Raw genomic sequence first — 26000 nt, 5'->3', positions numbered from 1 at the left:
CCCCACACCCAGCCCCCCACCCATGGCTGGTGTCCCCCAAGCTGGGCTCAATAGTGGGGGTCCCCACATCCTGAGACCTCACATGCAGGGGGGGAGGAAGGCTGACTGCCCCTCCCCCATGCAGTCTCTAGTGGGACAGGGACCCACCCCCAGCCAGAAGGGACAGCTGCTGGGGGAGGGGGAGCCCCTGGGGTTCATGGTGTCTCTGTCTTACCCTGCCCCCCCTCCAAGTCCTGGGTTTGGATAGAGCTAGGAGAGAACCCAGGAGCGCTAGCTCTGCTCCCATCCCCCACTCCAAGCCAGCAGGCCTCCCTCCTTTCCCAGACCTGGGAGAAAGAACCCAGGCGTCCCAGCACCCCCGACCCCCACCACGCACACAAACACAGACTGATTCCAGTCCACTCCCCTACCTGAAGCGAGAGCCCAGGTGCCCGGCATCTCCTCCCATTGCAGCCTTGAGAAAAGACCACACGGGGGTGCTGTGCACCCATTCATGGCCCTTTGTCATTCCTAATCAAGCCAATGTATTCCTGCTCCTCTTTCCCTCCTCTCTTTGGACTCTGGAGTCCCTAACTGGGGTCCTTCTTTCGCAGGGGATACCCAAAGTGGGGGTGAGGCCATGCACTCCACTCAGTGCTCAGTCACTTCCTGTAGGTCTTAGGTAAACAGGGGGCTCGGGTGGAATCAAGGAGATCCCAAGGAGGAGGGTGGAGATCCCTTAGGACCCGGCCCCACTGGCGCCTCATGGCTGGTGAATTAAGGTAAGCCCTACATAAATGAAGGGCAACTTCCTACAGGCCCTATGTACACAGGAGTGGTTCTGGGGAAGCCAGGACTCTGCTGAAGATCCAGCAGGGGTGTTACTGGGCTCTTGGTTGCCCTGATTGTCAGCTTGTCAGGTCTAGAGAAACAGGCCCCTTCCTACAGGTCCCATATCAGTAAAGTGACTTCCTGTAGAATCTATGTAAATGCAAGTGGCTTTGGACAACCCCAGGCTCTGAGACCCAGGGTGGGGACTCCTATTGATCCCCTAAGCTGCCAACCCACACTTGGCCCCAAACAGGCCAACTTCCTGCAGGCCCTATGTCAACAGACAGCACCCCTGCAAACACAACTGGCTTTGATGGAATGAGGACACCACTTGGGCCCCAAGGGCAGAGCAGGGGTTTCTTACTGGTCTATTGGTTCCCCAAGCTCCCAACTTCCTAAGGCGGGCGGCAACATGCCAACTTCCTGTAGGCGCTACTTCAACAGAAGAGGCTTTGATGAAAACGGGGGGCCCCATCTTGCGACGTGGGGGGTAATGTGTGTGTGTGTGGCACTGAGTGGGCTCTTCTGGCTGCCCAAGCACCCAGCTTCCTGTTGGCTGCATGTAAATGGGGAACTTCCTGTAGGCCCTACACAAACAAGGGGGCAACTTCCTGCTGGCCCCATGGAAAGAGGGGACCCGGGAACTTCCTGTAGGCCCTACATACACAAGGCAGCAACTTCTTGCTGGTCCCATGGAAACGGCCAACTTCCGGTCTGCTCTACTAAGTAGGGGGGGTCTCCCTCTTGGCTTCGGACAGGCCCGAGCTCGTCCGGAAATGCCCGAAGAAATCACACCAAGGGAACCAATGGGCGCGTTCCGGCAGGGCCCGAAGCTGCTCGAGCACTGACGGAAGTAGCCGAGCGCTTTTGGCCCTCACTTCCGGGTTGGCCCGAGCTCCTTCCGCCCCCCCTTTTCCCTTTTCCCTGAGTCGCCCCCGGAAACTGCCGAAGCTCACTTCCGGGTGTGCGGGGCCGAGCGGAGCACGGAAACCCCCGAGGAGCCGAGGCGCGGGCGGAAACATCCGACGCGGGCACTTCCGGGTGGGCGGAGACAGCCGAGGAACGCCGGAAAGGGCCGAGACCGGGTAGCGGTGAGCCGAGCGCGGCCCGAGGCGCGTCCGGAAGGTGCCGAGGCTAGTGCGGAAGGTGCCGAGCGGGTCCGGAAGCCGCCGGAGCGGGCGGAGGGAAGGCAGCGGCGCCACACAAGATGGCGGACGGGGAGGAGGTGACTCTGGACGGGAGGCCGCTCCACATGCTGCGTGTCGCAGACCTCAAGGCGGCTCTGGAGCAGCGCGGTCTGGCCAAGAGCGGCCAGAAGAGCGCGCTGGTCAAGCGGCTGCGCGGGGTGAGGCGGCGGCGGCGCGAGGCGGCACGGGGTGCAGCGCGCATGCGCCCGGGGAGCCCTCCCCCCCAACCGGCTGGAGTGGGGGGCCCGGGCGCGGCGGGCGGGGGCAAGTGCGCATGCGCGGCGGGGCGCGGGGCTCCCCCCGAGAATGAGGGGGTCCAGGGGTGGGAGGGCGTGGGGCCGAGTGCGCATGCGCGGGGCTCGCAGGGCTGGGGGGATAGGCCGGGCCCTGTGGGGCCTAGGGGCCGTGGGGTACTAAAAGTGTTGCTGGGGACTGGTGGGTTTATAGAGTTGGGGGCTGTAGCCTGTAGAATGCATGGGGGGCTGGAAAAGGCTGCAGGGGTCTAGGGGTGTTGCAGTGGCGGGGGGCTGGCGGGGCTGCAGGTGTCTATCGGGCTGGGCATTTCTTGCAGAGTTGCAGGGCTGGGTGGCCTGAATGGTCCCGGGGGTGGGGGCTGCAGCCGGGGAGGTCTGTAGGACTGGAGAGGGTTGTGGAGGCTGCAGGAGTTTGTACAGAGTTGGGGGTTTGCGCCTGGCTGGTCTGGGGAAGTCTGTGAGGGGCTGGGACTTTGGGGGTCTGTGTGGGCAGGGGTGCTGAAGGTGCCCATGGGAGTTGCCTGCAGACTTGGGGGACTGGGTGGACATCATAGAAGGCAGTCTGGATGTCCTCTATTGAAGAGAAAAATAGAGGATATAAAGGCGCATAGGGTTTTGTATCAATAGAGGACAGAGTAGCAGGAAACTGGAATGTCCTTTACGATGGCCACCCTAGGCCTAAAGGGTCTAGGGGGGGTCCATGGGGAGGAGGCTGAAGGTGTCAGGGGGGCCTGGAGGGGGTACATAAGTTCAGGGGCTGGGCCTGGAGGGTCTAAGGAGGCTTGGAGGGGCTATGTGGGGCTAGGGGTCCTGTAAGGGGTATTGGTTTGGGGACCTGGCTCCCCCAGTTGGTATGGCCAGACCCCCATGGAGGGCTGGAAGGTGCCAGGCCAGGGCCCACAGGCGCGTGGTTGGTAGAACACAGGGCTGCAATGTCCAAGGGCTTCAGCTGGGCAACAGGAAGAGCTGGAGTTGAGCGTGGGGGGCAGCAGGCTCTGGCATCCAGCTGACGGGGTTCTGGGTGGCAGGGGCTTGGGCATTGGCTGGGGCTGGGCAGGAGCAGGGGGTCAGATGAGGGCAGGGGGGAGGAAGATGTTAGGGCTGCTTGGTGGTGGAGGTAGGCCCAGTGGGGGAGTTATCTGGGGCACAGTGGATCTGTGGTCATGCACCTGGTTGTGGGTGGACTAGGCTGGATGGGGGAATGGGTCATTGCTTCTGTGGGGAGGAATGGATGGGGAAGGGTGAGTGAACCTGGGGTATGGGTTGGATTGGTGGGAGGGTTGGGGTTGTCTTGAGGCTGGATTGGATTGGGGAAGGAGGGGTTTGGGGTTGCCTTGGGGCACTTTGTTGGATCGGGGGGTTGGGGTGGGTTGGATGAGGGGGGTCGGGATGGCTGCAAGCTGTGGGTTGGATTGAGTCATGAAGGGCGAGTCAGGGCAGATATGGTCAGCTGGATTGAGACATGGGGGAAAGGTGTAGAGATGGATTTACATGCTTCGTGTTCTGTGGCCTGAGGGTCAGCGTGGGTGGTGACGTGTGTCGGGGCAAGTATTGGATACGGATGGGTTTGGGGGCAGGTCAGAGCCTGGAGTATTGGGGCCGGGATCCTGGGTGAGTCGGATCATGGGTTGGGGTAGATACTGGGGGTGTGTTGGATTGTGGAGGTTTGGGTGGACACGGCTGCATTGCATTGGGTGCTAGACTTGGGGGTGGATCAGCTCAGGTCATGCAGGGCAGCCTGGATGGCATATGTGAGCAATCCAATGATGGGCACCGGGGGAGGGGGAGAAGGCACAGGGACCATCTTGGGGGCACATCTCTGACCCTGCCCTTTCCCTGCCCCAGGCACTGATGCTCGAGAACCTCCAGAAGCATTCAACACCACACACCACCTTCCAGCCCAACTCGCAGGTGAGAGGCCCCCTCACCCCCAGCCTCTCGAACCGCCAGGGACCCCAGCCGAGGGGGGGAAACTCAGGTGTCCGGCCTTGCTCACGCGTCCTGTCCCATCCCATCCCCCTGCAGATTGGTGAGGAGATGAGCCAGAACAGTTTCATCAAGCAATACCTGGAGAAGCAGCAGGAGCTGCTACAGCAGCGGCTGGAACGAGAGGCAAGGGAGGCAGCTGAGCTGGAGGGTGAGTGTGGGGCTGGGGCAGAGCCTAGCTGTGGGGTGGAGGAATGGGTACTTCCAATTGGCTGGGGCTCACATGTCTGCTCAGCCAGTGGGCATTGGGCTTCTTCGGGGCCTGACTGCAGGAGAAATAGGTTCTTATGATTGACTCAAAAGAGCCCCTCCCCCATTGTTTCCATTCCTCCCTTCCCAAACAAACAGAGATTTTCTTTTGGCTGGAATCTCTCCAAGCCCTAACCAGCGGGAATATTCGTTTCTTTATAGTTAGTGCCAGAGGGCAGCAGGGAAAGCAGGGCCCTGTGATTGATTGGGCACCAAACCTATTCATTGGGTATCTGGTTTTATCATTGGACCCTTCCCAGCCTTGTTTTTCTAGTCACTGATGTGGATGTTGCCACCTAGACTAGGAGGAAGGGGCTGGCATGGCTTTAGGTCAAGTAGCAGCCCAGTCATGGGTCCTGGAAGGACGTTTAGAGGGGAGGGATCCAGAAAGAGGAAGGGTTGGCTTGTCTAGGGGAGGATGAACAGTCTAAAAACCATGCTGTGGGATTTGCTCTGAGGAGCTTTGCATGACTTGGAACTCAGCAGCAGAGTCTGGAGCCTTGGGACACATGGAAACCTGTCTGGCAGTTGAGGTCCTGGGTTGAGATACCTAGAACATGTGGTGCTCTTTAGCTCTGAAGCAGGACCTGTGCTGTAGTTCTAGAGCTGGGGGGGGGGCTCAACCTTTGGGCTCTGTGGGCCAGATTGGGCCTTAGGGCCTGGCACAGCCCCTCCGTGCTCCCCATGCACTAGGATTGGGTCTCAGGGGACTAGCACCGCCCCCCTGCGTCCTGGATTGTGTTCCAGGGACTGGTACTGCTCTATCCTGTCCCCCAAATACCAGCATTGGGTCCTGGGGTCCAGGTACCACCCCACTTTTCCTTCCCCCGTGTACTGGTATTGAGTCCTGGGGAACTCGGCATTCTCTTGCCCCCCATCACCCAGTTGTGGCACCCAGCAGTGCTCCCTTCTACCCCCCCATTCACTGGGATTGGGTCCCCAGGGAGCTGGTATCAGCCCTCTCCCACCCTGATTTTGAGTCCCCGGGGCCCAGTGCTGTCCCTCTTTGGTTTTTGCCTGCCAGCGCTGGGGCCCTAGGACCTGGTGCTGCCCTTGTCCAGCTCTGCACACCACCACTCCCCCAATGCCAAATTTCTAGGCCCTGCAAGCCAGATGACATGGCATTGTGGGCTGGAAGTTGAGCATCCCTGTTCTAGACCATCATGTGTTCTTTGCTGATCTTGAATGGCAGGGTTCAACCTGTCCAACTCCCTGGGCCAGATTAGTGGTTCGAGGAGCCACAACATGCGACCTGCTGGGTTCCCTGTGGGTCCAGAAATTGTGTGGTGGTGTGGGCATTACTTAACCCCAGCCTGGCTTCCCTGCTGACACGTGAGCACTGCTGAGCTAGAACATGGGCAGCTTCATGCAGGGGTCAGTTTAGATCCAGACTTCTAGCTCTGTCAGCTGGTTTTGCAGCGGCCTTCCCCACTCCCACGATCCTTTGCACTAACATCAGCAAAGCAGACATTTCCTTTGGCTAGATGATTTAGGGGCCATGTGGGGGCCACTAGCGCAGAAAAAGGGGCTGTCTGTCCTAGAATGTAGGTTCTATACCATGTAGCCATGGAGAGGAGTTGTTCTGCAGTAAGCTATGTCCTTCTAGAGGCTGCACATTGCACCTTCTCTCTTGGTTCAGAATGAAATATGGGGTCTGCAGAGGTGCAGATACTCCAAATTGAAGCGGGGAGGAACAGGGAAGTTGGATCCTGATTCTTGTACCTTTTTATGCTCTGAGTGCTGGGTCTAGAACCCAGGGCTCCCCATTGCAGAGTCTAGGACCCTGGGTGAGCCCTGTTCTGGGGGGGGTCTAGAACTCAGAGGATGTCTCCTGTGTGCCCTACAGCCCAAGGGGGCTGTTGTGGGGGGTATCTGGAACCCAGGGGGTATTGTAGGGTGAGGTCTGCAGGCCAGGGTGTGCTTGTTGCACAGGGTCTAGAATCCAGAGGGACTGTTGGGAGATCTAGAACCTAGAGGCACTTGTTCTGGGGTGTCTAGGTCTTGGGGGTGCCTGGTTTGGGGAGGCTAGAAACCAAGGGTGCCTGTTGCTGGAGAGTCTAGAACTCAGGTGTCTGTTGCTGGGGGATGTCTCCTAGAACCCAAGGTGCCTGTTGCTGAGGGAAGGGGGGGTCCTGGGATGGGGTCTAGAAGGCAGGGGGTGCCTGTTGTGCGGAGGGTTAGAGGATGCCCATTTGGGGGTTAGAACTTAGAGGGCCTGTTGTAGGGCCTAGAACCTTTGGGATGTTGTGTGGCTTAGAACCCGGGTAGTCCCATCTTTACAGCTCCCTTGTGTTTCACTCCTGCAGGTAAAGCCTGTTCCATTTCCCACGAGAGGGAAGACTCTGACGAGGACGGGGCCAGGCGCCAGGAGCGTCGCTCCACCCGGGTGAAGCAGGTGAGTGCTCCATCCCAGGGTGTTCGAGTGGGGGGCATGATGCCTGTGGGAGCAAGGCAGAGGGTTAACATGGGAGATGGGAGGACACAGGCAAGAGGGCAGGCCCTGGCTGGAGCTCCAATCTCTCTCTCTCTCGCTCACTCACAGGCCCGCGCTGCTAAGCTCCCGGAGAGTGCCCAGGCCGGGGGCCGGGATGAGCGAGAGGTGCCCCCCAGGGGTCGGCGGGGTGCAGCCCGACCATCTGTCAAGGCAGCCACTGAGGAAGATGAGGAGGAGGAGGAGGAAGAGGAGGACGATGAGGAGGAGGAGGAGGAGGAAGAAGAAGAGGAGGAAGAGGAGGAGGATGTCAAGGAACAGCCCAGGGCCCTGGCCCCTGTGCAACAAAGCGGGGCGGCTAGTCTGGGAGTGCCCCCAGAGACCGAGGACCTGCCAGCCCCAGCCCTGTCTGCATTGCCTCAGCTGCCGGACCGGGCTGCCTCTCCTATCCCTGTCCCCCTAGAGCCAGCTATTTTCAGCTCCTCAGGGCTTCAGGAAACGGGGCAGCCTGTTGCCTCAGAACCAGAGGGGGCCCCATTGGCAGGGCTGCCTGACACAGGTGTAACCAGCCCTAGTCCCCCTGAGCTCCCTGAGAGCAGAGCAGTGCCAGCCCCCCAGGAGCCAGGGGCACCCCCATCCACAGGCCCCCAAGAGATGGAGGTGGCTGGTTCCCTGATGACCCAGACCCAGGCTTCCCCTGTGGGGCCAGTCATGGCCCCCAGCCCAGGCTGTGAGGTGGTGAAGGAAGCCAGGCTCCAGGATGGGAAGAAGGGCCCTGAGGAAAAGGGCCTAGAGGGCCCCCCTGAAAACCTAGCAGAAGAGGGGTCATCCATCCCTGCCCCCATATCTACACCCATCCTCTTGCTGGAAGCAAGAGGGTCCCCGTCACCCCCCCGGCTCACAGAAGGAGCATCGCAGCTGGCCACCCCTGGGGAAGAAGAGCCCCCTCCCCCACTCTTGACCAAGGAGCCCCCTGCCACTCAGGAACGGCTGTCAGGGAACCCCGGCATCGGGGATGGCTCGCCCTCCCCGCCCCCCCGGCGCCGACGGAGAACCCGCTCAGAGTCCTCATCCTCCTCAGACTCCGCCTCCTCGCGGGCCAGCTCAGCATCTCGCTCTCGCTCCCGGTCCCGATCTCACTCCAGCAGCAGCAGGAAGGTGAGCGCCAGAGCCTGCCTTTCTCCACACACGTGTCCTGGGGCACCAGGCTTGTCTTGTGTCTTAACTGTCTTTTAGACCATGGCCCCTTTCCAGAGCTGCTTCTGTGCCATGCTCTAGACCGTGGCCCTTTCCAGAGCTGCTTCTGTGCCATGCTCTAGACAGTGGCCCCTTTCCAGAGCTGCCACTTCTAGCCTGTGGCTGCCCTCCCTGATCCCTTTTCACCCTGTTAGGATGCTGCAGACCCCTTCCAAGGTTCTAGGTCAGGGGTGGACAAAATGCAGCCCATGGGCCAAATACAGCCTTTCATTCTATCTGGCCCCTAAAAAAATAAGAAAATTAATATACATCTGCCCCGGCTGCCTTTCATGTGGCCCTTGATGGCTTGCCAAAACTCAGTAAGCAGCCCTCTGCCTAAAACAATTGCTTACCCCTGTTCTTGGTGCTTCTAGATCCCACCAGTTCAAGTTTGCACCTAGAGTCTCTGCTTCCCTGCCGTTGGTTCTTGTTTGCGGCATCAACTCACTCTGAATCCTGATCCCATTCCCATTGGTGAGGGCCAGGAGTGTAGGGTTCTGGCTGATCTTGTTGGTTGGTTTAGATCCCACGGTTCTTCTAGAGTCCTCAGGAGTCTTACCTCTTGCGAGAAGGTCTGGATTGCAGCCCATCCCTGAGATCCACCATCTCTTCTCTCTTGCCCTGTCTACATGTCTGGAAGCATCTGGTTTAGCTTGGATCACGGTGTCCTAGACTTCATTGCCTTTTTTATCCTGTCACCTGGTCTGACAATGTTCTCTTCCCCCCGCATCCCCGGTTGTCTGGAGTTGTTGACTCATTTCTGAGCTCGTTAGATGTTCTGGATCTTCCTAACAAGGCTCTAGGTTGTCAACAGAGCCCTCCCCCATTGAAGTCTGAAGGCTGTAGGTCAGCGGTTCCTAAACTGGGTCACAACCCCAAATACAGTTGCAACATCAGCAGACAGAATCTGGGGGGTGTGGGTTGGGTGTGAGGGGCCACACTGAGGAAATGGGGGCTATAAATGGGGTCATGCTGAAGAAAAGTTTGGGAAGCACTGTTCTAAATCGTCAACATTTTTCTCTCCTTCCCCATGCCCCCCTCAGCCCACCATCATGGCCTGGGGCCTCTAGAGTGTCAAGAGATGCACCCATCACAGCTTACTGGTTTTAGTGTCAACAGTCCCCTGCCCCCCAATCACAACCTGGTGGTTTTAGTACCAACAGATTGCTCCCATCATAGTCTGGAGGCTCTAGATTTTCAGTAGATTCCCTCATGGCCTGGTGGCTTTCATGTCAACAGATTCCCACCCATTATTATGGCCTACAGGGTCTAGATTGCCAACAGATCCCACCATGGCCCTGCTGCCTGTTCCATCCTGTGACTGAGATCCAAGCCATGCCTCAAAACTCCTGGGGGTTGAGAGGTGGGCTCCTGGCTCAGTATCACCAGCTATATAGCTTCATCCCACTCGAGATCTCGCCAGATGTCCTGCTAGGTCCTTGAGGGGTTGTCTTCAGTGCCTGGCCCCAGCACTGGCATCCACCTTGTTCCCAGTCTTAGCTCTTCTCTGCTGCTCTGAGAGCATAGTCTAGGCGGATGCTGTAGACCCCTGGGCTCCTGGGGTCAGGCACCTCAGCAACTGTCTGTCTGTCCTCACAGTCCCAGAGCCCCATCGCCTCCGGTGTCAGCACCAGCTCCCCACACACCAAAGAACCCTCCCTGCTGGGGGACAGCCAGAAGTTGGGGAGTCCTGGGCCGGAGGGGGGCCCAGCTCCCCACGGACCACCCAGCCAGGCCCAGCACCACAGCCCGGACTCAGAGAGGGTAGGAGGCTAGTTTGGGGGGTGGAGGGGGACAGGGGCCTGGCCCTTCCGGGGGGCATGGGCTCAGGCAGGGCCCAGACCTCTCTAACACAGACCCTCCCTCTGCCTCTCCCTGCAGGGCAGCCCGGGGACACCCAGCTCCTCTTGGCCGGGGGGCTCCACTGGGGACGGCCCCGGGGGGGGGTCCGAGCACCCGTCAGAGCAGAGGCAGCACGAGAAGTAAGTCCCTGGAGGCAAGAGCTGGGCTGTGCTGTAGCCCAGACACCTGCGTCCCCATGTCTTTGGGGGGGCGGTGGGGTGGTAAGGTGGGGTTGGGGGGAGCTGGGACTCTTGAGTCCTCTCTTCTGTTGTGGGGGTGGGCAGACCAGTGGGGGGCAATGACCTTTGATGCCAGGGTGGAAGAATCTTGTGTGGGATGAGCTCAGGCACCTGGGTCCCAGCTTCTGGGGTTTACGGGTTGGGGAGGGAGGGATTAGGATGGTGTTGGGGCAGTATTCACTCGGACATATGGGTCCCAGCTCCTGGGGTTTGGGGTGGGTGGGGGGCTGGGGTTTGGGATGGTGTTGGGGCAGCATTCACTCGGACTTCTGGGTCCCAGCTCCTGGGGTTTGGGGTGGGTGGGGGGCTGGGGTTTGGGATGGTGTTGGGGCAGCATTCACTCAGATGCCATGGCCTCTACTTCTGGGGCTGCTGGGATGGAGGGGAGATGGTCAAGGCGCACTCGGACACCTGAGCCCCCACTTCTGGGCTGGAGTGTCAGGGGTAGGCTGCCCCTGGATGCCTGGGTCCCCAGTCTGGTGGGCCTGGAGGTTGTGGAGGGGTCAAAACAGCAGTGATCTGGAGATTTTGCGGCCCCCCCCCTCCCCCCCCAGTCATATTTAGGACTTGGGGGTTGCTGGGGAAACACCAATAGGGAGGAATTGGGAAGTGGCATCTGCCCACAGTTGCCTCCAGCCCCAAGATACAGCCAGCTTTGGGGGGCAACCCAGCAGGCGGGTGGGGTGGGACCGCGTCTGCAAGCCCCCAGGCCCTGTCCTTTCTCTCCTCCTGCGTCCCCTCCCCCGCTGCTTGGGGAGGGGAGCTCCCCCTCCCCCCACTTCCCCTCCTAGCCAGTCAGCTGCTCTCCCCTCCCCTCCCCCCCGCCTCCCAGGGGCTGCTGGGTAAGCGGCAAGATGGCTCCCCCGCCTGCCCGCAGCTCCCCTGCGCTGCCCCTGCCTGGCCCGCTACAATAGAGCCGGCCCTCCCCCCAGCCCCGGACGCCGGGGTCCGCCATGCTGTCCGAGAGCAAGGAAGGGTGAGCCCCGCCCGCCCGTGCACCCCACCTCCCTGCCTGTCGCAGCCCCCTCCCGGCATTGCCCCCCCTTCTCTGCAGCCAGCCCTCCCTCCGCTCCATCCATCCGCCCAGCCCCCCAGCCTCGCGCCTGCTCCTTCATTCATTCGTTCATTCATTCCTCCCCGCCAGATCCCCCCCCCCCATCGCCATGCCCTCTCCGGCCCCCTTTGTCTCTCTCTTTTTCTCCTCTGCTTCCTTCCCTTCTTCTTGCCCCTCCTGCCCCCTACCAACATGCCGGGCTTCTGCAGCTGGGGAGTGGAGGGGCGATCCCTGGAGTGGGGGGCTTGGCAGGGCCTGCCCTGTTCCCCCACAACTCATCCCCCCCACTCCCCTAGCAGTGAGGAGCAGGGGCTGCCTATGGAGACTGAAGCCAGCCCTGAGGAGCATCCCCCAGCCCAGCCCCCTGGCCCCGATGACCGCCCCGATGGGGGCCCTGAGGATGAGGAGAAGAAAGAGGTAGTCTGGTGGGGCACCCCCATTGGAGGGGGGGCGGGTGGGAGGGTTCTCTGGGGGCAGGTGGGGAGGGCTTTGCTAGCAGAACTGGGGTCTGCATCTCATTTCCTTTTCCAGGGTCCCTTCCCCTGTCGAAGTCCCTGGGGCATAGGGGGTGCCACTCACTTTCTGAGGCCCTATGGGGTTCCCCTACTTCCTGGAACTTGGGGAGGGTGAATGATCCCATGCAGACATGCCCCAAGGTCAGAGTTCCCACCCCTAAAGCATCAGGCTGGGCTGGGGGAATGGGGGGGGCCCCCAGCACCAGCCGAGCAGCCCTCACTGGTCCCTGCCAGCCCTGGGGTGCTGGCCTGGTTCAGGGGGCACTAGATCTGGGCTTTGGGGGGGCTTCTGGGGGGAGGGGGACTCCGCTCTGCAGTGGAGAACGTCGCCTGGTCACACAAGGTCCATCTCCCCCTGCCGGAGCCGCCTGCCCGCTCCAGGATGGGGCACACTCACACGCAGGCACCTGGAGCTGCTCCCTGGCTCCCTATATGCCCCCTCCCCACCCACCCGCCCACCCCCCAACCTTGATGTTCTCCTCTGGACTCCTTTGTTCTGATCCACGTTTTTAAAGAGCATCCGACCCGTCGGGCGCACGAAAAGAGAGGGAGAGAGACACAGAGAGAGAAAGAGAGAGAGACACAGAGAGAGAGAGAGAGCGCGCAGGCCGGCTGGCCCCGCCTGGCTGGGAAGGGCAGCGTGAACCCCAGTGTCCGGGCAGCCTGCCCATACTCCCGGGTGCCTGCCGCCACTACCTCGTGGCTGAGCTAAGAACTGGGACCTCAATGTTTCCGGCGCCTGGAACGTGTCTGGAGCCCATGTGCAGCCAGCTAGCAGGACTGGGGGGCCACCACCCCTTCCTCCACCAGGAAATGCCTTGGCGCCCCACAGCTCTGTCAGGGGAGCCCCTCCGCAGCCCAGGGCTCTCCACCGATCATGGGACAACTCCAAAGACCTTTACCCGCTCTGTAGGGTCCTCCACTGCTGGTGGGACTTGTGCTGCAGATCCTCATTAGTCACCCAGCTGTAATGAGACCCATGGCCGGGGATTGCTACACTCCCCAGCATCTCCTTAACCCCCCCTTGGCGTCCGCTCTGTCCTCGGGGTTCTGGCAGAACCGTCTCTGAAGGCCTCTATTTTTGAGGGGGCACTTCTGCCTGTCTGTACACACCCCTGCAGCTCCTGGCACCAGCCTAGAGGACACTTACCCTCTGAGGGTCTCTGCTTCCCTGTTGCTTGTGGGACTGGACTGAGCTCTGTGGCTTCTGTGCCCTGGGGTCTCTACCGTTCGTGGGTACCCCCCTTCCGAGGACAGTCATGCCACTCCAGAGGTCTCTGTCACCCACCCCCCATTGCCTGGACTCTGGTGGACTGTCATGCCTGCCTGGGACCTCCTGTGGCTGCATCTGCACTGCCGTTGCCTATCACTTCCCAGGACCTTCTGTCATTTGTGGAACCAGCCCCTGCAGGGCCCTGATGCTTACAAGACCTGCTCCAAAACTCCCCACTTGTTAGAGTGCCTCGTGGGACTTTGGTCTGGCCCTTCGGGATGACTTACAGGATCTAGCTCCGATGGCTCTGAGAATCGTCGCTGTCTGGGGTCTCTGTAGCTTAGGGGAGCAGCTGGAAGGACCTTGCCCCAGCCCTTGAGGCCTCTGCAATCTGGAGCCCCTTGGACTCCATCCCGAGAACCCTCGTTAATCACCCAGGCTCTAACAAGACCAACCACAAGGACCACAGCTTCTGCCAAGTTTCAACCAGGGTTCTTGGTGAAGAACTGCCCTCCACTGCAATGAGGGTCTCTGCTCGTGGCACCTACTGCTGCTGCTTGTTTCCAGCCCAGCTTGGACAGGACTAGCTTTGGAAGGCTCCTTACCGTTTCCTCCAGCCCCTGGGGTCTCCTCCATCCTCTGGGGATCTCCATCGCTTGTGAGACTGGCTCATAGAACTTAACTTATGTGGGGTGCTTTTTCTGCCCCCGCCCCCTCTGGGGGTCCCTGATGCTCATGGGACGTTCACCCAAGGACATTTGCCCCCGCCGGGGGGTGTCTTCTCTGTCCCTGGGACTGGCAGCAAGAACCTTCGCCCCTTCCCCAGGGGCCTGCGCTCTCCGTCCGCCACACGGACCCCCACGTGTCCCATCCCCCCCCCTTGCTGGGGTGGGGGAAGAGGGAGGTGGGTCCCGGCTTTGCCCTCTCTCCTCCAGGACACTCTGGCTTCGCCCACGGCTAGGTTGTTCCTCCTCCACCACCACCACCACCACCTCCTCTCTTACCACCCCACCCCTGCACCATCGCGCCCCTCCCGCGGGAGGGCGCGTTCCGATTGGACCGGCCGTTGCCTAGATACGGTGCCCCTTGCGGTGCGATTGGCCGCAGCGAAGATCCCCCTCCCAGGTGTGAGATGGTACCTGGAGCCTCTGGCATCATATTTGTTTTGGTTCTTTATTACTTTTTCTATTTTTTTCTTTTTCTATTTGGTTTTTCTTTTTTTAAAAAAAAAATAGGTTTTGGTTAATTTTTCTGCTGGTTTGGGGGTGCGGGGAGGACACTGGCTTGTGTTAACTCGAAAGCAGAGGGGCAGGGGTGTCTTGGCCTGCAAGAGGTTAAGAGGTGTCTGGCCTGGAGTATCAGGATCTGCTCAGCATTTCCAGGAATAAACTCTGGGGGTTGGGGACCACGAGGAGGCAGACAGGGGGGCCAGGGCATTGGAAATCTATAGGTCAGAGACAGCACAGAGACATTTAGGGGGGGCACCTGGGGAAAAGCATTCGGGGCTAGGGGGGCCGCCAGTGGCAGCCAGCTGTGTGCAAGGGTCTTGGGTCTCATGGGGGCTGGTACTTCAAGGGCAGGTGAGTGTAACAGGTGTAGCAAGGGTTTTGCCTGGGGATTAGGGTTTTGGGGTGGGGCTGTGTGCGGGACCAGGGTTTTTGGGGGGCTGTGTGGCAGGAGCCGCAACCGCTCCCCTCCCTGCATCCATGTGCTGCCCCTTCCATGGCCTGTTCTCTGCCCAGGCCTCCTGTTTTTTATTCCTGGACTGTCCTAGCTCTCTCCCCAACCCCTGTCCTGTGCCCCCCAGGCCCATGCGGGCTCCTTTTCCTTGCTGGGTGTGGAGGTGCAGCCTGGCGCGCCGTGCTGACTTTCCTCCCCCCATGTGGGGCTGTGTGTCTCTCTCTCTTTCTCTCTCTGTCTCTCCCGCCCTCGTTCCCTCTCTCCACAGAGCTCAGCCCAGCCCAAGGCCTTCAAGAGGAAGATCTCCGTCGTCTGTAAGTAACGGGGGTGCCTCCACAGCCCCGGAACCTTTCCAAGGCTCCCATTGAGCTGCCTGGGAGTGGGTGCAGCCCCCCAGGGTGGGTTCTAGATTCCTGTTTTCTGCTCTGGTTGGCTGGGAGGTGAAGTGGGAGGGGTGCCCCTGCTTAGTGGCAGGGGACTAGGTTCTCATTCCCATTTTTGATTGGCTCCCCAGGACAGGGTGGCTTTTGTCCTATACTCTGATTGGCTGTGGGGGTGGGGTAGGGGGAACCTGTTCTGGGCACTGATTGGCTGTTGGTGGTGGGGGTGGCCTGTGCTCTGTGCCCCATTGGTTGTGAAGGATGAGTGCAGCCACTGAGGAGGAGGGGCCTCAGTTCCCCATCCCTCAGTCTGATTGGCTGTTGGGTTGCAGCGGCTGCCAAGGGGGCGGCATCAGGGAACAGCGACACAGAGGGCGGCCAGCCTGGGGGGCGCAAGCGGCGCTGGGGGGCCAGCACAGCCAGCACCCAGAAGAAGCCGTCCATCAGCATCACCACCGAGTCGCTCAAGGTACAGCATCCCCAGTGGCCACAGCACAGCCTTGGACACGGGTCCACCAGGTTGGGGAGCTTTGGGAAAGGGTTGTCCCTGGGCTCTTTCCCTCTCCTAGGCTCTCTCAGGCTTGGGAACATTCAAGGGCGTTATGCCCAGACACCTGAGTTTTGTTGCATCTTCTTTCCTTGGACACCTAGGTACTTTTCCCACTTCCCTGTCTCGGTGATAGGGAATTTGAGGAGGGGGGCGGGTTCCCCAGACACCAGGTTCTTGTTCTCTTCTCCCCTGTCCAAAATTGGGTTCTATCCCATCTGTTCCTCAGACACCTGGTTCCCTTTCCCAGTTCCCTGCCAAGGGGGTTCCCCAGGGGATCTTAAAGTTTTGGGGTGCTGTTCAGTGCTGACCCCTTCAAGGACACCTGGGTTCTTTCCCTCCCCATCTTCAGAGCTTAATCCCCGAGATGAAGCCAGCTGCAGGGCAGGAGGCTGTGGTGGATCTGCATGCCGACGACTCCCACATTTCAGAGGATGAGGGCGACCGTCATGGGGAACCGGCCCCCCATGACAAGGGCCTCAAGATCTGCCGCACCGTCACACAGGTACGGCAGCCCCTAGACCCAGAAGCTTGGGTCCCGCTATCCTCCAGGTCACTTCCTGTCTCAGATGTTGTGCTGGAATCCTAGACCAGTTTCCTGGAATCTAGGTCACGTTAGCATTTTCTCCCTGACACCTGGGTCCTCTCCTCTTCCTCCTCCATAGGTGGTGCCAGCTGAGGGGCAGGAGAATGGGCAGGGTGAGGAGGAAGAGGAAGAGGAGAAGGAGCCAGAGGAAGAACAGGCTGAGGCCCCGCAGGCTACAGTAGAGTCGACACTGCCCCCACCTATTGAGCATGAGGTCAAAAAAGGTGAGTGGGGGGAGGGTGGATGATGGAGAGAGGGTCTCGCTGGTCTGTTTGGGGCAGGGGGCTCCATCCACAGCTGTTTAACCCACCCCGACCTCCGATCCTCACAGTGACACTGACCGACACGCTGACCCGTCGCTCCATCAGCCAGCAGCGCCTGGGTGTCTCCATCACCATTGACGACCCTGTGCGCACAGCCCAGTTCCCCTCGCCGCCCCGCGCCAAGCCCAGCCACATTGTCCACATCTGTAACCTGGTGAGGAGGGGTGAGGCCCGTCCTAGGGGTGGGATCTCGGGATGTGGGGGCAGGGGGCACTTCACTGTTGCCTGGAGCAGAACATAAAGACCTACTATTGTTAACTGACAGCTTGTGAGGCAGAGCCACGTAGGGTACCCCAAGGCTGGCATTTCCCAGTCCTTTTTACAAACCTGGGGTACGGCATGCTGAAAACTCAGTTGCAAGACTACAAAGGTATCCTACCTGGATTAAGACCCTTTAACCTTAACTCTGTGCTGTGAGTGTCTGAGTACCATACCTCCTTGCTAAACATGCATCCCAGTGTTGGGGCGGGGAGAATCTTTCTGCTTTCCACACCAGAATGGAGGTGGGGTGTGGTAGGATGGTTGTCAGGGGGTCTTCTCCCTTCTGTCCACATGCTGACAAGTGAATTCCAGTCCTCTTGCATCACTTATCCTCCCCTTGCTGTTCAGCCAAAAGCTAAGAGCAACTTTTGGCTGAGGAGCTGATGTGAAGTCTTTGTCCCTGCTCTGTGCACCTGCTGTTTAGCCACTACCAGAAAAATCCAGGGTTTTTTTTCATTCTGTTTTCTCAACCAAGGTGCAGGTCCTATTCAGGGGGCATGTGGTATACAGGGAAATACAGGAAAACCTCATTAATTTGAAACACAGGGGACCAAAAAATACTAACTTTGAAATAAAGGGGTTTGAGTTATCCAAATTACCGTGGGTATATAGACACAGTTCACCCGTGTGCGGACCTTATGAGCGGATCAGAACAAAGTGGAGGAGTTATCCCAGTGACTAATTAAGCAGCTTTCACGATAGCACAAGGAATTCCTAATGTAGAATAGCAGCAATGATCTAGGGCCCCTTTTTTCTCTTGCTAGGTCTATCTAAGTGCCAAGCTGTCCTGTCAACCCCCACCTGCCAACCCTGACCCTGCCAAACTGTTTCCAAGGGTCTACGGTCTAAGGAACCAGATAATGGCTTCAAATTTCAAAGTAGCCATATTCCAAATGAACTGTATCATAAATCATCCAATTTATCCTTTTGGCTAGGGAGTAATGGTGGCTTTGAAGTATCCAGTACTTTGAATTACCTGATATCAAATTAAGAAGGTCGTCTTGTACAGCTGTGAGATCCTTTTAAGAGTACATGATATCAATGCTCTTAAGTGTGCTGGCATCTGTGATTCGCAAGACACAAACCTAGAGACTTCCAGTAGGACTCAAGAGTCTAAATGTTCTGTCCCATTATGGTCTCTTATGAGTTTGCAGTGGAAGGATTGCTCTAGGACTTTTTCTGTTACCCCAAAAACAGTGAAATCAAGCTGACATTTTCCGAGGGGGGCTCCCCAAATCTGACAAGGTTGAGACCCTCGGCCTCTGCCAGGTTTGTTGCCAAAGTCACATGGTCGTAACATCAGTGCAGTAATAACTTGGGTTGGTTTGTTGACTGAACCTGGAAGCCAACAAATGGAAGGTCACTGGGATCAACTGCAGCAAAAAGATTTAGACACAACAAAGCAGGGGAAACCTCATACCAGATATGTTGCTTTGCCCAGGTCTTTTGGGGTCAAATTGAGGCTAAACTCATAGTTCAGATTACAAATAGAGTAGAACTCCAGTCTAATTTCTTCAGCTCCAGCTTCTGACCCTGCCTCCATTTCCCCAGCTGCAAAATGGGGAGCAGAATCCTGCTCTCCTGTCATCCCCCGTTGGTAAATCAGAATGGTGAAGAACCAGGAGGGGAGGGAGAATGGAAAGTAGGGCTCGCATAGGACACTGGGAAGGAGGGTATGGTGGAGCTGAGGGTGAACGAGGCAGGGGCTGGAGGTAACACGGCCGGGCAGGTCCAGGACCTTTTCGATTACAACCTGGTAGGAGGACATCTATTAAGGGAATGCCAGCCTGGTGAAATAAAAATGTCCCGGAGGCTCACTTTGATTTTTGATGAGGTTTTGTTGAGGTTAAGATGGAAATCATTTTGCTCAACTTGAGCCAAGCTGTGTTTTGGTTGTGATGTGCAGGCTTCTAGCCGGAATACTGAAGAGGCAGTTGCAGGGCAGTAGTCAGAATCGACATGTTTCCTTTGGGGTTTGATGAGATTTCTGCTCAGACCAATGGAAACACGTTATTTTGGGTTGATCCTGGTTTTGATTTTTGACTTTGAAAACTCTAGGTAATAGCCAGGCAGTAAGAAATCAGAGTTGCAGCTCATGTTTTGCGTTCTACTAGAAGCATGTTGTTAAATAGAAACAAAGTGGTGATTAGGAGTTAAATGTATATGTTGAATTGTACCGTAATTGCACAAAGGTTAAAGTTTGACTTCTGTGGCTTTGTAATCTATGTTTCCCTTGCTTTATCATCCGTAACGGTAAACTGTTGTAGAAATCTTGTTCTTGAAAACCTTCAGTATAGATTCTCCTTCATTCTCCTGGAGTAACTGTCCCAGTGTTCTCTCAGTTCCAACCTAAAACTTTTTCCACTGCAAATTAGGTTGATTTCTTCTCTTTCTGTGTTGTGACTGCACAACAATTAATTGCCACCCTTGGTAATGACAGCCTCTTTTGTGTATCGGACAAATCAGGTTGTGTTCCCTTGTTTGGTCTTTTCTGGGCTAAACAAACCCAATTCTTTTCATTTCTCCTCATTGATCATTTTTTTTTCCATCTTCTCATTCTCTCGTGCATTCTCCCTGATTACTCTATGTTCTTCCTCAAGTACAGCATCTGGAGCTGGCCCTGGAGCCCTAACTCAGGCCTCACTAGTGCCAAGCAGAACAGAAATAATTACGTTTGTCACATGTCTTCCATGGGATGCCCCTACTAACAAGTGGCCCATACTGCACTGCTGACTCCTGCCCACCCTGTGGTTTGTTAGGATCTTCCCAATCCTTTCAGAGCCATGTAGTGGTCTGGCTGTTAACTCCCTATGTTGTATAGGCTTGGGGGTGTTGTGCCTGGCTTCATTGGACACTGTTTCCAATACATTGGGCCCAGTGAGAATTCCATTTCTGCCTTTTAGAGCATTTGTGATGCTTTCCTTCTGGGTGCCACCTGCAGATCTCATTAGGGAACCCTCCAGGGCTTCAACCTCTGGAAAAGGGCCAATGTGGTTCCCATTTTCAAAAAAAGGGAGGAAGGAGGACCCAGGAAACTATAGGCCAGTCAGTCTTACCTCGATCCTGGGTAAGCTTTTTGAGAGAATTATCCCGGCGCATGTCCACGAGGGGCCAACAGGGGAGGTTATGCTTAGGGGCAACCAGCATAGGTTCATTAGAGGCAGGTCCTGTCAGACCAACCTGGTGGCCGTCTACGACCAGGTTCCAAAATCCTTAGACGCAGGGGTAGCAGTGGACGTAGTCTTTCTGGACTTCAGGAAGGCCTTCGACACTGTCTCTCCACCCCATTCTCATTAAAAAACTAGGGGACTGTGGCATCGACACCTATGCAGTCAAATGAGTCACTAACTGGCTGGAGGGCCGCACCCAGAGTGGTGGTGGATGGGTCATTTTTTGACCTGGAGGGTTGTGGGCAGTGGGGTCCCCCAGGTCTTGGTCCTTGGGCCCGCACTGTTCAACATCTTCATCAGTGACTTGGACGAAGGGATAAAGAGCACCCTGTTCAAATTTGATGATGACACTAAGATGTAGGGGGATGTGGGCACGCTAGAAGGGAGGAATAGGCTGCAATCAGACCTAGACAGGTTACAGGGGTGGGCGGATGAGAACAGGATGGGTTTCAACGCTGACAAGTGCAAGGTGCTGCACCTGGGGAGGAAGAACCAGCAGCAGACCTACAGGCTGGGGAACTCCCTTCTCGTCAGTGCAGAGGCAGAAAAGGATCTTGAATTCATTATTGATGTCAAAATGAACGTGGGTTGGCAGTGTGGGTACGTGGTCAGGAAGGCCAACCACACCTTGTCATGCATCCACAGATGCATCTCGAGTAGGTCCAAGGAGGTGATCCTCCCCCTCTGTGCGGCACTGGTCAGGCCACAGCTGGAGTACCGTGTCCAGTTCTTGGCGTGGCACTTCAGAAGGAATGTGGACAGCATTGAGAGGGTCCAGAGGAGGGCCACCCGCATGATCCGGGGGCAGCAGGGCAGGCCCTACGAGGAGAGGCTAAGGGACCTGAACCTGTTCAGCCTCAGCAAGAGAAGGCTGAGGGGGATCTAGTGGCCTGTTACAAACTAGTCAGGGGGGACCAGCAGGCGTTGGGGGAGTCCCTGTTCCCCCGAGGACTCCCAGGAGTGACTAGAAATAACGGTCACAAGCTGGCAGAGGGTAGATTCAGACTAGACATCAGGAGGCGCTACTTCACTGTCGGGGCGGCTAGGATCTGGAACCAACTTCCAAGCAAAGTGGTGCTGGCTCCTACCCTGGGGGTCTTTAAGAGGAGGTTAGATGAACACCTTGCCAGGGTCGTTTGACTTGATGGACTTGATGATTGCTCAGGTCCCTTCTGACCCTACCAACTATCTGAGAGTATATTGACCAGCACTGGGTTCTAGATGTCATCTCCTGGGGCCTCTGTTTGACCTGTTTTCCTGCTTTGAGAACAAACTGATCTCCAAGAGTGGTGTTGGGCACCTGTGTTAACAGTGGATTTGTCTAGGCTGTATTTCTCATGAGCATCATAGGAGACGATCCATTGCCTCAAGATCCTTCCCTTATCCCCTTCCTGAGGCCTCATTAGAGAGAGAAACTAGAATGTCTCAGCAGGCCTGGCTCCCAACAGATTCCCGTTGGCTGGCATTTATCACCTCGTTATCCCTTCAGAGAATATTAGTCAATTGGCTAATAATTTGTACGTGAAGGATAGTGGGACAGAAGCATGTTAACATGGGTATATAGCAAATATGGCAGGCGACCAGCTTGGCTTAGCAGGGGACTCTTCAGTGAGCTTAAACACAAAAAGAAAGCTTACAAGAAGTGGAAGCTTGGACAGATGACTAGGGAGGAATATAAGAGTATTGTTTGGGCATGAAGGGATAAAATCAGGAAGGCCAAAGTACAATTGGAGTTGCAGCTAGCAGGGGACGTGAAGGGTAACGGGAAGGGTTTCCGCAAGTATGTTGGTAGCAAGAGGAGGAACGGGGAGGCATTGTAGCGACTGAGGATGCAGATGAGGCTGAAGTCCTCAGTGCCTTTTTAACCTCAGTCTTCATAGGCAAGGTCAGCTCCCAGACTACTGCTCCGGGCAGCACAGTTTGGGGAGGAGATGAGCAGTCGTCAGTGCTGGAAGAACAGGTTGGGGGCTATTTAGAAAAGCTGGATATATACAGGTCCAGGGTGCTGGATGGGATGTATCCAAGGGTGCTGATGGAGTTAGCTGATGTGATTGCAGAGCCTCTGGCCATCATCTTTGAAAACTTGTGACTAGAGAAGGTCCTAGATGATAGGAAAAGGACAAATATAGTGCCCATCTTTAAGAAAGGGAAGGAGGGGGATCCAGGGAGCTACAGACCAGTCAGCCTCACCTCAGTACCCAGAAAAATCATGGAACAGATCCTCAAGAAATCCATTTCTTATCACATGAGGTTTATCACAGTTAAGTGTTAAAGTCCTGCACTTAGGACAGAACAATCCCATGCACCGTTACAGGCTGGGGACTGACTGAATGGGCAGCAGCTCTGCAAAAAAGAAACTTGGAGGTTACAGTGGATGATAAGCTGACTATGAGCCAACAGTGTGCCCTTATTGCTAAGAAGGCTAAGGACATCTTGGGCTGCATTAGTAGGAGCATTGCCAGCAGATCGAAGAAAGCAATTTTTTTTCCCCCTCTTCTGCACTGGTGAGGACACCTTTGCCATACTGTGTCCAGTTTTGGGTCCCCACTGTAAAAAGGATGTGAACAAGTTGGAGTGAGTCCAGCGGAGAGCAAGGAAAATGGTTTGGGGGCTGAGGAACATGACCTCTGCAGACTAAATAAACCGAGTTCCCTCAGCCTCTTCTCAGAAGAGAAGACTGAGGTGGGATTTAATAGCAGTCTTCAACTACCTCTGAAGGGGGGTTTGAAAGAGGATTGAGCTGGACTGTTCTCCGTGGTGGCAGATGACAGAACAAGGAGCAATGGGCTCCAGTTGCAGCAACAGCATTTTATTTTGGCTATTAGGAAAAACTCTCGGGTCTAGAACTGCCCTGGCGCTGACCCCAGGGGGTAGGAGGAGGAAATCAAACGCTGATGATCTCAGTCAGCTATTGCATGAACTAGGCCCCTGCCCAGGGCCTGTGAGCAGTCATACCTTCACAATGCTGGCATCTCAGCTTGGGGTTTCCTGTCACCCCTGTGACCTCCCTGCCCACTTCCTCCCCTCAGGTGCGTCCCTTCACCCTGGGCCAGCTGAAAGAGCTCCTCAGCCGGACGGGGACACTGGTAGAAGAAGGGTTCTGGATTGACAAGATCAAGTCGCACTGCTACGTCACGGTGAGTCTCTGCCCCCCCGTGGCTGCCTCTCCTTGCCACATGCTGTTCGTCTGTCCATCTTATGGTGTCAATGCATCTCTTCCCACAGTACTCCACCCTGGAGGAGGCTGTGTTGACCCGCAACTCCCTCCATGGGGTGAAGTGGCCACAGTCCAACCCCAAATTCCTCTCTGCTGACTTTGCCGAACAGGATGAGGTGAGAGCCCCCAAGGGACAGTGGGGGAGCCTGCAGGCAGTGGGGCCTGGGGAACAGGATTTTTGGGGGTTGGCACAGAAGGCACTATGCCAGGGGGAGGATGCAGGCAACTGATCCATTTCTTCCCCACCCCCAGCTGGACTTCCACCGGGGGCTGCTGGCAGAGCGGCCAGCAGAAGCCAAAGCAGAGGAGGCCGGGATGCCAGGGGCAGGGCCCCCCCGGAGCGCACGGGAGCCCCCCGGGACAGGCACGAGCACAACTTCAGCACGGCGCTCAGCCCCACAGGAGCCAGAGCGGGCAGTGCGAGAGCAGTGGGCGGAGCGGGAGCGAGAGATGGAGCGGCGGGAGCGCACACGGGCCGAGCGCGAATGGGACCGCGACAAGGTGCGCGAGGGGCCACGCTCCCGGTCCCGGTCCCGCGAGCACCGTCGCAAGGAGCGCCCAAAGTCCAAGGAGAAGAAGGGCGAGAAGAAAGGTACTGGGGGAGGTAGGGCCTGGGAGCAGTAGCTGGGGTCTTGAGTGGGGGCAGGGCCTGGGTTAAGGAGGTGCAGGATCTGTAAGATGGCACGGGAGTAGGGGCAGAGACACCCCCGAGGAGGGATCCACCTCGCTTTCCACTGATTGTCCCCCACCCCCCTCCTTACAGAGAAGCCCCCTGAGGAGCCTCCTGCCAAGTTGCTAGATGACCTCTTCCGCAAGACCAAGGCAGCTCCCTGTATCTACTGGCTGCCCCTGACGGACACCCAGGTGAGCCCTGGTCCTGCATCAGTTTGTCGGGGGGGAAGAGGAGGCAGTTCTAGGTCTTTGCCCACAGCTTGTCCCAGAGCAGGGGGCCTGACCAGGGGTTTTGAGGGGTGGGAAGGGGTGTCTCTAAGGGGTGTATGGCTGGTTCCCTGGGCCCCCAGCACATTCCACCCTTCCCTAGCTTGGGTGGTGAATGGACTGGGGGGGGTCCAGGTCTGGCTTGGGGGCTCTGCCTGGGTGTGGGCCAGCCCTTGGCCTCACCTCTCTGTGCACCACCCCAGTTCATGCAGGGGTGAGTGAGGGATCCTGGTCTGGGGTGGAGGGCTCTTTGGGCCAGATCTCAGTGTGATCTCAGCTTTGCTGGGGCCTGACAAGTTTCCAAAGCTGTGGAGCTGGGTGGAAGGTCGCAGCTGTGGGTTATGGGGAACCCCATGGGTCTGTGCCTCCCTGACAGATGTCCCTTCTTCCTTCTGCAGTTTGTGCAGAAGCAGGCAGAGCGGGCGGCACGGGCACGCGAACGAGAACGGCGCCGCAAGGAGCAGGAGGAGGAGGAGCAGCGGCAGCGAGAGCGCAGCCGCCAGGCTGAGCGGGAGAGGGAGCGAGAGCGCGAGAAGCGGCGAGAGCACAGCCGGGAGCGGGGAGCTGGCGGGGAGCGAAGTGCCCCAAGCGGGGTGGGGGCCACTGAGAGGAGCGCCCGCGAGCGGGACCGGCGGGACACCAAGCGGCACAGTCGCAGCCGTAGCCGCAGCACCCCGGTGCGGGACCGTGGGGGGCGCCGCTGAGACCTCCCCAAACGCCCATCCCCGTGCCTAGCCCCAGGGAGGGGAGCTGGGAGGGGGTGGCCCTAGCCCCCTCACTCAGTCGCGGGCTGCTGGGTGTGGATGGCCCTGTGCCTTCCCCTACCCCCAGATCTTGCCCCAGGACAGGCCCCATCTTGGGGCAGCCCCTCCTCCCCCCCCCCCCCCATTTGCCCCTCCCCCATCTGGGGGGCAGCCATGGGCTCCCCTCCACCTTAATTTGTATTTTATTTTGGGAAAAGACAAATGTTTTTGTTTTTTGGGGGGTTTATTTTGTTGGGTTTTTTTATTTTTATTCTGCTGTCGCTGGAAATGAGATAAATAAAGAGTTGGCGTTAGTTTCATACGTGGGGGGTACGGGTGTTTTTTTGCAGGGGGGCCGGGCATGCCATGCCATCTCAAGCCTCAGCATGAAGGCAGCGAGGATGTGGGCAGACCCAGACACCCTGAAAATGGATAAAAATTTGGGGATGAAACCCCCTAAAAAAAAAAAAAAATCCTTCCCAGGAGCAGGGATTTCCAGAAGGGCCATCATTGTCTTTTTGCCTCCAGCTTCTGCTTAAAAAAAAAATTATTTTAAGCGGCTTTTTTCTGCCCCGTCCCCTTCCTTAAAATTTATGATCAGTTGAAGGGGATTTTTTTCTCTCCTGCACTGGTGGACATTTGAGGTTGGAGATGAGAGAGAACTTCTCCTGTGCAGAAATGGGCTACACTGACCTATCTGTCTTTGCACCTTTTTAGACCAGGTTTGCCTAGCGATACCTCGCACCCCTCAAAACTGCCAGCTTGAGGCCCGTCTGTCTCCTACATGTGTGTGGCATTTATGAATTAATCATGGCACATTTGCAGCACCCTTGTCATTTATGCCCAAACTGAAGGGGCTATAAAATGACAAACTAGCCATAAAAACGTTTCACCTGTGATGTAGAAAAATTGTATGGCTAGTTTTTATAGTGCCTTAAATTGAACTTCAGAAATTGCCCTGGGGCCAGGGCTAACAATCAGCTGACTTCCCAAATCGCTGGAGGCATTATGCTTGGGATCCAGGCTCGGATCCCATGGTGCCCTTAAATGAAAGTGTGCCTGTGGCCTTGGATTTCTTTTGTGCTTGACTATGGAAAAGCAATTGAACTCGGAGTGGCTGCAGCCTGGACAATTTGGG

General features: G+C 57.2%; 1 protein-coding gene across 6 annotated transcripts; it reads left to right on the top strand.

Moving 5' to 3' along the window:
* Positions 1–1894: 1894 nt before the first annotated feature.
* On the top strand, positions 1895–25184 carry ACIN1 (apoptotic chromatin condensation inducer 1). Of its 6 annotated transcripts, none has more exons than XM_019487357.2 (18): positions 1895–2155; positions 4097–4162; positions 4277–4388; positions 6793–6881; positions 7029–8075; positions 9753–9917; positions 10035–10135; positions 11588–11705; positions 14965–15010; positions 15409–15545; positions 15976–16128; positions 16289–16433; positions 16541–16686; positions 22993–23100; positions 23189–23296; positions 23433–23772; positions 23944–24044; positions 24518–25184. In XM_019487357.2, exons 1-18 carry the CDS (start codon positions 2018–2020, stop codon positions 24821–24823), a joined length of 3426 nt encoding a protein of 1141 aa, XP_019342902.1. In that variant the 5' UTR covers positions 1895–2017; the 3' UTR covers positions 24824–25184. The 6 variants fall into 6 exon arrangements, with proteins under 6 accessions (XP_019342902.1, XP_014466346.1, XP_019342904.1 ...); XM_014610860.3 differs by having other exon boundaries at positions 11585–11705; XM_019487358.2 differs by lacking the exon at positions 1895–2155 and adding an exon at positions 3677–3862 and having other exon boundaries at positions 11585–11705.
* The last annotated feature ends 816 nt before the right edge of the window (positions 25185–26000 follow it).

The sequence above is a fragment of the Alligator mississippiensis genome, chromosome 7 (assembly GCF_030867095.1).
Source record: "Alligator mississippiensis isolate rAllMis1 chromosome 7, rAllMis1, whole genome shotgun sequence".
Classification (NCBI taxonomy): domain Eukaryota; kingdom Metazoa; phylum Chordata; order Crocodylia; family Alligatoridae; genus Alligator; species Alligator mississippiensis.
Note: the sequence above shows the minus strand (reverse complement) of the source record. Positions and strands in the feature narration are given on the sequence as shown.